The sequence below is a fragment of the Lycorma delicatula genome, chromosome 3, assembly GCF_047948215.1.
Source record: "Lycorma delicatula isolate Av1 chromosome 3, ASM4794821v1, whole genome shotgun sequence".
Classification (NCBI taxonomy): domain Eukaryota; kingdom Metazoa; phylum Arthropoda; class Insecta; order Hemiptera; family Fulgoridae; genus Lycorma; species Lycorma delicatula.
In genome coordinates this window covers 60,328,769-60,342,471 of record NC_134457.1, presented here as the reverse complement: position 1 = coordinate 60,342,471, position 13,703 = coordinate 60,328,769, and the positions used below count along the sequence as shown (strand labels likewise).

The following is a 13,703-nucleotide window of genomic DNA, read 5'->3' as shown; positions in this document are numbered from 1 at the left end:
CTTTGGACCGCGTTGAACTTTTTGCTTTTATATATATATATAAACTTTTGAAATGACGGTGGTTTTGGGGTCTGGGGAATGTGAAACGCGAAGATATGTTGAAATTTTCCGGAAGTCGAATCATGGTACCCATTAAAATAGATAGCTTTCTTATGAAATCTACCTAAAAGTAAACATTTAAAATGACATATAATTAAGGTATAAACACAGAGATAAATCTAAAAAAATAAAAAACAACTAAATGTATAAACCCGGTTCCATAACTTTTTTAATAAATAAGAAAACAATCATTAAATTTTACACGTTCAACTCAAATTATACCAGTATAATTTGAATTAAACACAAACACACAAATCCAAAAAATAAAAATTTACAAAATACATAATATTGAATCTATCTCTTAAATATCCTTTTAAATCTGACTAAACATATATTTTTAACTATATGAATAAACACCGCTTTTATGCATATGATATGTAAACGTTTATCCCCATCTAAATTTACATCTATTTTAAAGCTGAAGTGTAATTTTTCTATATGTATGAGAGCGCTTTGATAACATTTCAGTTCCAATAATTGGTAAAACAATTGAAAAGTACTATACCGACGACATTCACTGAATAATCTCCGGTTCTTTAAAATAATTTTTCTAATTCCAAACAAATTCATAACCGGATATGTACATCCACTCGAGGGGATATTGAATATGTATTTCATTGAACATTCAACTTTTCTATTTAAATCAGTAATGTAATCCACATCTTGTCCATTTCCTTAAATAAAACACCACAAAACTAAATACCATAACAGAAGTTTCTAACGACCTTTCATTGTCAGTTTATTAAAATCTTCCTAAAAAATTACAATTACAAATTTATTTCCTCATATTATGTAATGAAAAAATTATTTTACCTAAAAATATTCATATTGCAATATTTATGAACACAAATAAAAATTTTAAAAATGTATAAATAAGGTTAGAATCTACTTCCCAATCAAGACAATCATTTATCATAGATGTAACAATTGTTAAGTATTTATAGTAAAGTATATTAAATCTGAATTACACAATGTACAAATCATCTTAATTCTATTTTGATGAGTCTGAAGCTAACCAAATCGCTTCATAACAAAGCGAGATAATCGATGTTGCTTCTACGTTGTATTCTTTTATATTCTAAACTTAACATATCATTTCTTTATTGAAATTTATTCTCAAAAAAAAATAAATACATAAAACAAAAAAAATTAAAACAAAACACCTTTTTTCCTCTCTTTATACTTAACTATAATATTTAAAAGAAATATAACAAAAATAAAGATGATATTAAAAAGATTTTTTTTTATATTGCCTTTTACATCTTTAACAACTAAAATTTTTTCATTACCCTCGTGCAATTTGGCTGTTTTTGGACTATTATTTTTTACTGGTGATTTTTCAGGTAACCTATACATTTCAATCAGAAGAGTTTATCTAAAATTTAATTTTTTTTTATAGACTAAATGGAAGTTTCCGTAGTAGTTAAAAGCAACATTTGTAAACAAAAAAGAAATTTTATTTAACTCTTCGCCTCAGTATTAGTGGATAAAAAAACTGGTTCTTGTCTGATTTGTAGCAACCGCAAAGAGAAAATGTATAATTATTGTGTAAATTTAATATACGTAACATTAATTATTGCTTATACAATATATTTTATATTGTTTCCTTTTATTTTTTCTCGTTTTTTTTTTTTGAGAATAAATTTTACTGATAAAATGATATTATATTAAGTTTAGAATAAAAAGGAAATAATTTCCTTAAAACATATAAGGAAATATCAAATATGAATGAATTTGATATAAGGAAATCATATTATATTTCATATAAGGGAATTTATAATGTTATATTTCCATATAACATATATTTTTATTTCCTTTCCAAATAATGTTAATTTGCAATAATATACATTCTCTTATTTCTCAACTTCTAAACGATCGAACGTTCCTGGTGTTGTAATAATAACCGTTTCTAATTAATTTAATTATTATTAATTTAATTATCGTCAATAACCAACAAGATTGGTTCAAACACCAAAACTACGCGAGAACAACGACGAAGGATTAGTTAAATTGAGTTTATGGAAACAGGCCATAACGTTTCGTTTTTGTTCGTTTCATTCAGTTCGTTTTTTTCAGTGAGAGGTTAATAATTATTAATAAATCAATATATTTAAATTTAAAAAAAAAGTTAAAAAAGGAGATGAAGTCTGAAGGGGGAGGCACATCGGTTCCCGATGTGCCTCCCCCTTCTAAGATCCAAAATATTTTATTAATTAAAAGTTTATTTGACTATAACTCTGGAATCAATGAAAATAAGTACCACTACATTGTTGAAAATCTCTCAATGAGGGCTTATTACTGCCGTTAAGAAAAAGTCCAAAATCAAAATTTTTGGTTTTATGCTTTTTTTTGGTCCAGTCGATTGCAATCACAATGGGAGGTGCACTACTAGATGTTACAACAGTCGTAAATCCAAAATTTCAACATTCTAAGGCTAATCGTTTTTAAGTTAGAGATTTATACGTACGTACGTACAGTACGCCACGCTGAAACTAGCCCCGGTGGGGGATCCTTTGGGAGCCCCTCATTAGAGGTATGGCACCTAAACGATCGAGACCCGGCTATCTGGCGGGAACTTTGTTCCCGACGAGATAGTTAAGAGTCTATGGCACTATGGCTCGGAGCCAAGTTTATGTTTAGTTGCGGGTCCGGCTCCGGGGGGGGGGGAGAAGAAAAGAGTAGTCTAAATGGATGCAGGGATGGTCTAAATGAATATTTCTATTGAAATCTGGAAACCGAAATTTTTCGAGATTACAATACTTTCTTTACATTGTTCAAGGAAGTAAAAATATAACTTAATAATAAAATAAATTAATCACAAAACTTTATCGAATACTTTACCACAACTTCCTTTTATAAAAGCCGCAAGATACACTTATTTTTGGTCAATTTAAAATAAGTATTAGTTAGTAACATTTAGGTCAAGTATACAAAACAAAGATATAAAAGAAGTGATCATAAGTATAAAATCACACCACAAAACGCACAGACAAGATGAACAGAAAACTACTTTTTTTATCAGGTAATATATATATTTTTATAAATTAAACATATTACTTTATTTGTGTAATTAATTTATTTCGTTTATTAACCGATCATGAACGTAAATGTATGAAATAAGTTTATTCTATTTATTAATTCAATGCAATATTACACTATTCTTTAATTTTTTTTTGAATTACATATCACGTAAATTTCCCATAAGTAGTGATAAAAAAGATAATGGTTCCCAAATATAGATAAACTAGTTTGTTGTTTTACATTAAACACCTCAGTTTACCTTATTTCTGTAATACATATAAACCATCTAATACAGAAATGGCATCAGTTAAAATATTTATCTGAAAGTAATGATCATTGTACAGACAGTACTTATAAAAATTAAACTCAGTGAAAGGCGAAACTCAGTGAAATTGCCGCTTAAATATCTGAATAACACGGAATTTCTTCGGACTCAACATCGTGGTAATGCAACTGTCACGGTACAATTAAGAATCAGTAGGAATCTACTTTTCCTCTCATATTCCTTAACAACCTCTGCATAGGATGTTTTTATTCTTGAGAATAGGTTGCCCAAACTAAAATGGACAACAATATTAAATCTAACATTTCTTTTGTTTTATTTTTCTGTTAAATAAAAATAATAACCTCATAATACAGAGAAATTATATTAATTCATTTCATATTTGTTTTAGTTACTGAAAAAGAACCACAGAAGATAAAAGAATAGATGTTATGACAATTATCAAAATTCAAAATAATAACGATGAAATAACTGTATATCTACTTTAACACATTCTCTTTCATTTTTTATGTAACAAATTCAAACCATAATAACAAAGAGAATATTTTTTCCCAACGTCATTTTCAAAACAAGTAAATTAAAATTATGTAACACTTAGGTTTATTCCTCATCTAAAATATTTCAGTACCTCCTTTACAGAAAGTGAAGGTTACTTCAGTTTTTAATAACGCAAATATTTTCATAAAAGATAAAATAAACTTTGCACTACATTGAAATTTCAAAAATCAATTAATTCTCTTAACTAGAAAGAAGTTTTAGAATGTACTGTATATTAAGATGATCATAAAACTTATTAGTTTACTTTCGGGAAGGAAATCCTATAAGTTTCGGAAACCTTGTGTAACTTACAAATTTAGATTGAACAAATAATGAAAACTTAAATATTACATATAATAATAATTATAATTACTCTATAAAATAAAGTAAAAATAAAATTCAAAACAGTTTTTTTCTTAAATAGCCCATAAAACATTCAAAGAATGATGTAGGTCAACCTGTTTAAAAAAGTAAAGAAATGAATACCAATCCCGCCTTCGTACATTTGCGGACGTCCTTGTATACGAATACCGAATATGTGAATACAAAACTCGTACTCAGTAATGATTATTATTAGATATTTGTAGCAGAACACAAATACATAAAGTCTAGAATCAGTAAATTAACAAACATCAAAGTGGAAAAATTTAAGTAAAGCAAAGTATAAATATTCGACTAAACAAGGGCATGTGCAGATGGTTAGTAACGTTGAACAGTACAGGAATTTTCGGACGCAAATATTTGCCGATTAATCGTACATTCATGAACCCACACAAAGCCGGGATAAACGAGAATCATTTTGAACTACAACTGGGGCAAACTAAAAGCAAATATTTATGGAATATGGAGCATACAAGATTCAAACGAAATAAAACGAACGAAAGAAATAGAACTGTTAAGGTGAAACAAGTAAGGAATGAAGTTTCGTATTAAAATTAGCAGGTGATCGACAAATTTAGGTGATTCTCTTTCTCACAGCATTCAATGACATTATGTTAACTTATGTAAAATGATTTTCAATTAAATACAAGTATTCTGGCAGTTGTATATAAATATTTTAACCAATTCCTAAAATATTAAATTTTAACTAAAAATTTACCGAGATAATGTATGAGCCTATTTGAGAATAGGATTTCGCGACTTATTATTCTTCCTGTTGGATTTCAGCTTCTTAATTTTATTTTTCAGCTTCAAAGTATCAAAGCAAATAAAATAATGAAAAGTATAAAATTTTTGGTATGTACATTAGAAACTTAGAAACATAGTAGCAACTTCCTCTACTCATTATGGGGGTAATGAAATAATTTTATTATTATTATTTAACCATAAACCAAATCAAATTTTATTATTAAAACAATTTTACAAACTTATTTCAAAAACTTAATCTCTCGTCATTATGACCATAAAAAGTGACGCGCTATGAGTCGCTGAACGACTGAAAACATTTTAAAATTTAATATTTAATTATAAAATTTGATAGTCTACCGTTGCAGAAGTTTGTATTTTATATAAATAAAAAAAGAAATACTGAAATTAACGGTTACAGAGAATTTAAAAAAATTACTTCATCCTTCAGGCTTTCTTTTTATTAGTAGACTAGACTAATTAGTGGATTTTTAACCTAATAATATTTAACATATATTCTTGCTTTTTTAAAAAGGTCTTACTTTTATCTCATTTTTTTAAAACAATTATAACAACACAACATTATTAAAAATATTTTTAATGGTCTACCATTTTAAGTTCATAATACAGTATTAATAGTGAAACAGAACGTTGTGAATTTACTTTAAAAAATCAACATTATACCTCAAAAACATGTGAAAAAATAAAAATTAACGAATAAAATTGCAATAAGAAGTGAAAATAACGAACGCTTTTAAAAATACTTTGTAATAATATTGTATACTAATAAACTGGTATAACGGAACTTAGTAACGGATTCCTACCAATTAAGAAGAAAGTAGTAGAAAATATAATAATGGGAGGAATCCAGAAAGGGGCTCAAAGAAACCCTTTTAGTAAAGGTAACAGGCCCGTTTAACAACCATCTTTTGTAATACTGTTCACTGACAGACCTAAACAGATATTGTTCCGTGTGAAGAATTACCGGACAAAGGTTTGGAATTTCGTGGGAAAATGTGAGGATGGTCGATCATCCTCACGCTTTGAGCCGGGTCAGTCCGGTCCGGCTGGTAAAGAGGGTAGGAGTATAAATACTCCGGGGAAGAATAGTTGAGATCAGTTCTGCGAAATCAATCTGAAAGAGACGTTATGATGTGATTCTGCGGGATGTGAGTTCTGCGAGATGTCAGTCTCCGAGAGAGTGCTACGATATTATGGTATGCTACGATGCTATGGTATTATGCGAGTTTGCGGAGAGAGTATTCTGCGAGGAGGTCAGTGAAGAAGCGAATTCCTAGGCGTACACGTTCGACACGATTAAGGTTATGTCACAAGCAACTCCAGTATGGAGAGTAAAAGAAAACAAGAAATGGTTCGGTGAGTTACTGTTATACTTTAAGTGAAAGAGATAATGTACTAAATTTCCTTCATAAACTGTTAGAGTAGTTTAATGTGTGAATAGCAAAGGAATTTTCAGTGAAAGAACTTTATTGTTAGTACAAGACTAGTTGTTAAAAAGTGTTAAGATTTGCAGTCATGTTAATATAATTTGTCAATGGGACTGAATTCTGGGTTTCATTATTTACCTGCGAATAAACCCTGACGATTACTTTAAATTCTGTTTTATATGTAATCACGTCTACTATTTTTTTTTCTTGATTTTTTACGGGCATCGACTACTAAGGTCATTAGCCCTCATCACATTCTTAAAAGAAATTAGTATCACCATCAGGGTCGTCATATGTAAGGGTGTAAAGGGCCCTTACATTTTATTTAAAAGCACAAACTACACAGAAACATTAAGACACAAAAGACAAGGACAACACTTACGGGGTGTAAGGGGCCCCGATATTAAAATTTGAGAAAAGGTTCTCAAAAGACCATGAAATTAAAAATACAAGGTATCAATACCATTTCCTTTTTTCCACGTGTCTCGTTTATAGTTTGTTTAAGCACCCTCGGGGCGACCAGAACCGCCGTTGAGCAGTATATCAGTCACCCCAGGATGCCGTGGCAGTTGACTCCTCCTTGTAAACAGGCTTCAGGCATCCATTGCACTTACCCATAGTCTCGCGCCCTCAGTTTACCCTTGAGGGTCCCCCATGCCATCATTGGACACACCCCGACTCACTGCTCTTGAATGCAGACGAGCCAGGATAGCCTAGGCAAGACGGCTACCTCCCGTTACTATACGTGCCACGCTTCGAGACTCTCTTATATATAAATCTATATAAAACAACCGCTTAGAGATTCTTTTATCACAGCTTTATTTTCACTTTTACAGACTTCCAAGAAGTCCAATGGCGTGTAAAAATGCAACTATCTTTTCTTCATTTCCATTATCCAGGTCAGCAGTAATATCTTTTCTAAGACGGAAGATGGAATCTCTTTCTCAGGTCCTCATATATGGTACACTCTTCTATTAGATGCTTGACTGTCAGTGTTTTATTACAAACACTGGTCTCTCTTTGCCGAGAAGTTTTAACAGAGTTTAATTTTGTATTTAAACTCCTCCATTTAGTATTCCACTTGTTTTTAACTACGTTAGTTAGATAGTTTTTAACATTTGCCACTCTTACAGGAAATGCATCTAAATCATCGCAGACTGTTGCCTTTCTGGCAGCTTCGTCTGCGCTCTTATTACCTGTAATACTAGCATGCCCTGGAGTTCATACAAATACGCATCGCTGTCCTCGTTGATTTAAAACGTATAAAATAGACAGGATGTTTGAAATTACGACATCCTTAATGTTTTTCTTCCGAATTGCAACAAGTGCAATTAGGGAATCGGAACAATATAGCACTCTCTCTTCGCAATAATGTTCTGTGAAGCGAAGAGCTTGCTGAATGGTAGTAAGTTCTGCCGTATAAACACTGGCCATATCAGGCAGTTTCCAACAATGGGCTTCTCCATTTACATATATGGAGCATCCAACACCATGTTCGGTTTTAGAACCGTCAGTATAAATACTAATATGTTCTTCGTAACTGCTGACGGTTGCCAAAAATTCCTGTTGGATGATCACTGCTGGCTTCTTTTTTATTTCTCCCTGAGAGAGATCCAACCTTGTATTTACCGCTGGCAAAAGCCATGGCGGTATTTCTCTTGTGGAAATTGCTTTTGTATCTGGAATAGCAATTTCGTATTTTCTTCTTAATTCGTGGTACCTAATTCCGGCTGGTATGGAATAAGTAGCACGACGTTCATATACTGCAGCCATTGGATGATTCATGAAAAGTTTATTATTTATATGGGCAGGAAAAGCCCATACGTTTGCTGCATATCTTAACAAAAGGATCTCTCGTCTATAATGTAGTGCCATTATTCCGGCTTCGGACATTAGACTTGTTGCCGGACTTGTGCGGAAAGCGCCTGTCGCATATCTAATTCCACTATTATGAATTACATCTAACTTTTTTAAATGCGACTTCCTAGTAGATGAATATACAATACATCCGTAGTCTAGTTTCGATTGAACCAATGCCTTATACAGTCTCAACAATATCTCTTTATCTGAGCCCCAATTATTATCCGCTAAAAACCCTCCCACTCTTATCATGCAGGGACCGAATCTTAACCATATGGTATGTACACAGCCCCTGCATGATTACCTAGGCACTCTACCCGAATCTAGATGACCGGAAGGCAAACCCAGGGAGCGATTGACGAGCGACGACTCCTAGGAGCTCCGCCGCCCATCCCCAGAAGCTGGCTCCCCTTGACCAGCCGTCATCGAACTCCAAGTTTCTATTGATCCACATCTCCTCACCCTGTCGTCGCCTTTCCTCATAGGCCTTTTCTCCTATCACTGTTGCGATCGTAGTCGAGACACACTTTCATTTGTCGCTATTGCTGAGCATCACCATGATTATATTGTTGGCCCTCTCCATACCGTGATCCGCGAACACAACCTTAAGTCGCGCCATCTAGGGCAAGAGAACACCACATGCTCTGATGCATCCAGCCCACCCCAATCATGACAGTGACTTGTATTGAATCTCCCCATCAGGTACAGATAGTCCCGGAAACATCCATGTCCAGACATGAAATGGGTGAATTCGTAGCCTCTGTTATCATGTTTTCGCTCCACCCAGTTCCTGACATCGCTTATGAGCCCATAGGTCACTTTCCTTTTTCCGAATCCTGCGAATTTACGCTTGTAAGTCTACCAGCGGCACCCCAGCTACAACAGATGCCTTCTCGGCGCTTATTGTACGATACCCTGCGATGATACATATATTTAGCCAACGTTGTTGCATAACCAAACCCCTGACGTTCCTGACCCTTGAAAACGCTCCCAACCACACCGAAACTCCATATAAGACTACAAATATAAAGAGTACACACTGGCCAACAGTTTCCTCTTTCCCGTCTGAGAACCGCCCTTATTCCACATGGTTTTTCTGAGTACCTGCACAACATTTTCACCCTTTCTCACCGCCCCCTCAAAATGTACAGTAACGGATCGTTGCTTGTCCAGCCACACGCCAAAATACTTCGCAGCTGGACTAAGGTGGACGATCGTGTTTCTCACTCTAAAATGCACCGAATTAGTCTGCGTCTCCCAGCCATAAAACCACTTTTACCTTGTATTTAGCAAGCCGTAGACCATTTGCTATTAGCCATCTTCTAACCATGTCAGCCGCTTCGTCACCGGCTTCCAACAATTCCTCTTCTGTTTTGCGCACAATCACAAGTCCTAAATTATCGGTGAACGCCACCGGGATGACGCCAGCCGGGTAGTGCTGCCTTAGGAAATCATCGAAAGCCATGCTCCACAGGGCCGGATCCAGCATCAAACCCTGGGGGACATCCCTCTTTAAAAGAAATTTTGTTTCACCACTTTCTGACTGCTCACCACGCATGTGTGCTTAAAATATTCATGCAACACCCTTTGCAGGTATGCCGGGACTCGTCTGGCTTTTAGTTCACGAAATACAACTTTTCATGGCAGCTAATTAAACGCGCTGCGTATATCTAATATCATGACCGCTTCTATCTCTCTCGTCCTCCACGTTTCCTGCGTAGCTGATCAAATAATATTCATCACGACCCCGATCGCATCAATCGCCGAGCGCCCGGACCGAAAACCAAACTGGCCCTCATAAAGTCTTTCTGCCATCTCTACACCATCCTTTAATCTCCGGATAACCAGTCTTTCAAATAACTTCGCGAAGCAATTTAATAAACAAAGCGGTCTAAACGATTTCTGTGCTCTCATAGGATCAGCATTCTTCCTTAGCGTCATTAAACTTGCACCTCTCCACCGTTTAGGTCCATTCTCAAATATCACATTCATTTCATCTTCAATATCATATTCATTGCACGCAATGCCACCCCAGGCACCATCACCGCCTCCTGGGCCGATTCCTCCGGGGGGATTCCATCCGGCCCCGGACTCTTGCCGTCTTTAATCAACTTAGCCTCATTCAGGTCCTGCAGCGAGAAAGGAACTATTGATTCCACCACAATCTCCTCCGTTTGAAACTCCATTCCTTTCCGAAATAAGTCAACGCCTTTCTTCACCACATCTCGATCAGGAGGGGCAGCCTTCTTCCAAACCTTTTTGTGACGATGCGATAGGCGTCATCCTACGAATCAACTTCCAAGCATCACGCAATTGGTGACACTTTCGTTTTTTGGATGCAGCAATTGCTCCTCGGAAAAAGTTCTGTCTCGCAAGTCTTAACCTTTCGATCTGCTCTTCGATGTTCTCGACCCCGCCTCTGCATTCTCTTGAGGCAGCCCCTACTCGTCACACATTTTCTTCTCAGTTCGGCGAGTTCGGGGAACCACGAATATCCTCCTACACGCCCTGCAGTTGCTTCCTTAATTATATCCGTTTCCATGCCCACTCTAAATACTGTGTCTGTTAGCTCATTCAAGTCCGGATCTCCGTTACAACCAAGTTCTTCATCAATAGCCGCTCTGAATTGTGTGACACTGCCTGGATAAAATCTCACTCTCCTGGTGCCGGCCCGTTCTCCCTGAATAATGTCGGCAATTTCAAAAGTGATTATTCGGTGGTCACTGAGGATCTCCTCCCCCAACACCTCCACCCCATGAACCTCTGCAAGCCTCTTATGTTGACAAATGTCAGATCCGGGACGGAGACCCTCACTTTTCCTCTCTCGAACGGCATTTCGTCTCTTCGATTGACGGCACTGAAGGTTCACTGAACTCATAGCTTATGTTTTTAAACAAATAAATTGTAATTATATAAACATTTTCAAACGTCAATCTCCCAATATCCTGATCGAGCCGTGTACACGCAATAATATTAAATGAAGGTTTTTTTTTGTTAATAGTTTTGATTTGGATTCCTTTTGTTTCATCGAGCTTTGAGAAATCTGATAGCAGTTGTTCAATGAATTGCGATGAAAACCTTTCACCAATATGCGCTAGAAAAGGGTTTGAGACATTTAAGACGTTTGATAACTTATGTTTTATGTTATTAGAAAACTGCAGAAAAAATTCAGGTGAGTATATAAAAACTGCAAAAGTTTTTTTTCTTGTTTTTAGTTTGATTTAAGCTTCAATTTCCAAAAAAATTTAAACATTTTGATTTTAAAATAAAAAAAGCACGACCGATATTTATGTATGCAAAGCAGTATCGGTTAGTCTATTGGATTACAGTTGCAAGTGAACGTCTAACTAAAATTTAAATTTCTAATTACCATTAAAAAATTATCATAACACTCCTAGATTATATTCAAACAACTGCATTTGTTATATCGATTCTGAATTTCTAATGTTGAGTAATTCTCCATATACGAAGGATAAATCTTAAAAAGTACTTTATATTTTTCAGGCTTAAAATTTCATTTTCAGCTCTTGTATAAACTCAATTAGGTATGTCGAACGTTACGATACGGTAAGATACGTCGATTAAGATACGACTATATCACATGTAAATTTATAGTATTTAAAAGTAGATTTATTAGTTACAACTCCAATAAAATAAACTCTAAATGCAAATGCTACTCGATATAGTATATTGCAAATAAATGACAATATTCCTTTCTTTTAGTGAGTCTGCAGAAGACTGTCTTTAGCGTGTTAACAAAATAACATGTACGAAGATTAACCACATACCGTACTTGGAAAAATTAATAATAGCATTGATATAAACTCTCAACACCGGCCTTTCGATTGAAGGAATGCAGATAATTAGAATTTGGTGTTCGTTATAGTTATAACCGGTTAAAAATTATGGGCAGTAGCCGACATGTATTTTATATAAAATAAATATATTACAGATTATTTATAACAATACCAATCTTCAGTTATTGACATCTAAATCGTGCTTGCTATTACTAAAACATGTATATAACCCTCAAATGTTTACTGCAGGTGAAATAGCGCTATGTGAATATTATGTGCAACAGAAAAAAGCTAAAATTTTCGACAAGTATATGTTGAAATTTTATATGACATTATATTTATTTTGTTATTTACTCGTTAAAAACATCATAAAAAAATCCATTGGGTTGGTCTAGTAGTAAACTTGTCGTCGTAAATCAGCTGATTTCGAAGCCGAGAGTTCTCAGGTTCAAATCCTAATAAAGGCATTTGCCTTAACTTTAAATATTCGTAAATTATAAAACAAATTTCTGAAAAATTTTCTTTCGTCGAATGAAAAACTTACCTTTGTAAATCAAATATTTTTATGTAATACCCTTAATATAAATTTTCAAAACATATTCAAGAATCAATAATAATAAATAAACCAAATCTTTGATAAAACTTTGTAATTTTAAAGAAAATAATGACTTACGAAACTTGAGATTACTTGCCAAGAATATGCTTTAGTAAAATGGGATCTGAGCACTCCAGTTTACACGTTCACACTGCCAGATCAAAGTTTTAAAAATGAACTTAATCAAGTTTTTCATCCTATTTAAATACGAAAATCAACTGATACTCATGAAAGTAAGCCTATTTTCTCACCTGGTGTATTTACTTTTTCAAATTTTATGGAAAAATTGAATCAATTTCTTTACTGCCTTTTAAACTGTGTCCAATGTTGACGTACAAACGACAAATGTTCAGTTATCCATATTGTAAATCTTTACTCGCTCAATAACACTGATGTTAAAATATACCAGTGAATATAGTTAAATAATAGTGAATTATAGTTTCAATATTTACTTAAAATAATAATATTTATAATTAAAATAGATTACATTTATCACTTGACAGTTAATTTTAATCAACCTTTCCTTTTTCAGATTTTATTGAACTCTACAAAGGTGAATGCGATACGGAAAGATATATAGCACCATTATACCGTTAAAGTAGTTTTAATTTAACAATAAATATTTTGAAAAGCTATAATGTATATTACTCATTTATTATAATTATTTTTTCATTAAAATGTTTTGGATTGTGTTTTATTCAAATTAATGATTTTTTTATTAAAAAATGAAAATATTCTTTTGGTAAACTAAAACCCTTAAATTATTTTTAATATTAACTAAAATTACGAATTTAGATCCTAAAACTTAATTCTAACATAATTTTTAAGAAAAAAAATCCTCACGATAAAAGAATCTTAATAATTATAGGCCTATCATTTAATCTTACATTTTTAAAGAAAAAACGAATAAAAGAAATGAAAAATGAAATAAATGCGTT

General features: G+C 33.5%; 1 protein-coding gene across 1 annotated transcript; it reads left to right on the top strand.

Annotated features, from left to right (window-relative positions):
* The first annotated feature begins 3,001 nt into the window (after positions 1–3,001).
* On the top strand, positions 3,002–13,447 carry LOC142320893 (protein pegasus-like). The gene is made up of 3 exons (XM_075358876.1): positions 3,002–3,121; positions 11,375–11,545; positions 13,298–13,447. The coding sequence occupies exons 1-3, from the start codon at positions 3,094–3,096 to the stop codon at positions 13,360–13,362; spliced, it is 264 nt and encodes an 87-aa protein (XP_075214991.1). The 5' UTR covers positions 3,002–3,093; the 3' UTR covers positions 13,363–13,447.
* Positions 13,448–13,703: the final 256 nt, after the last annotated feature.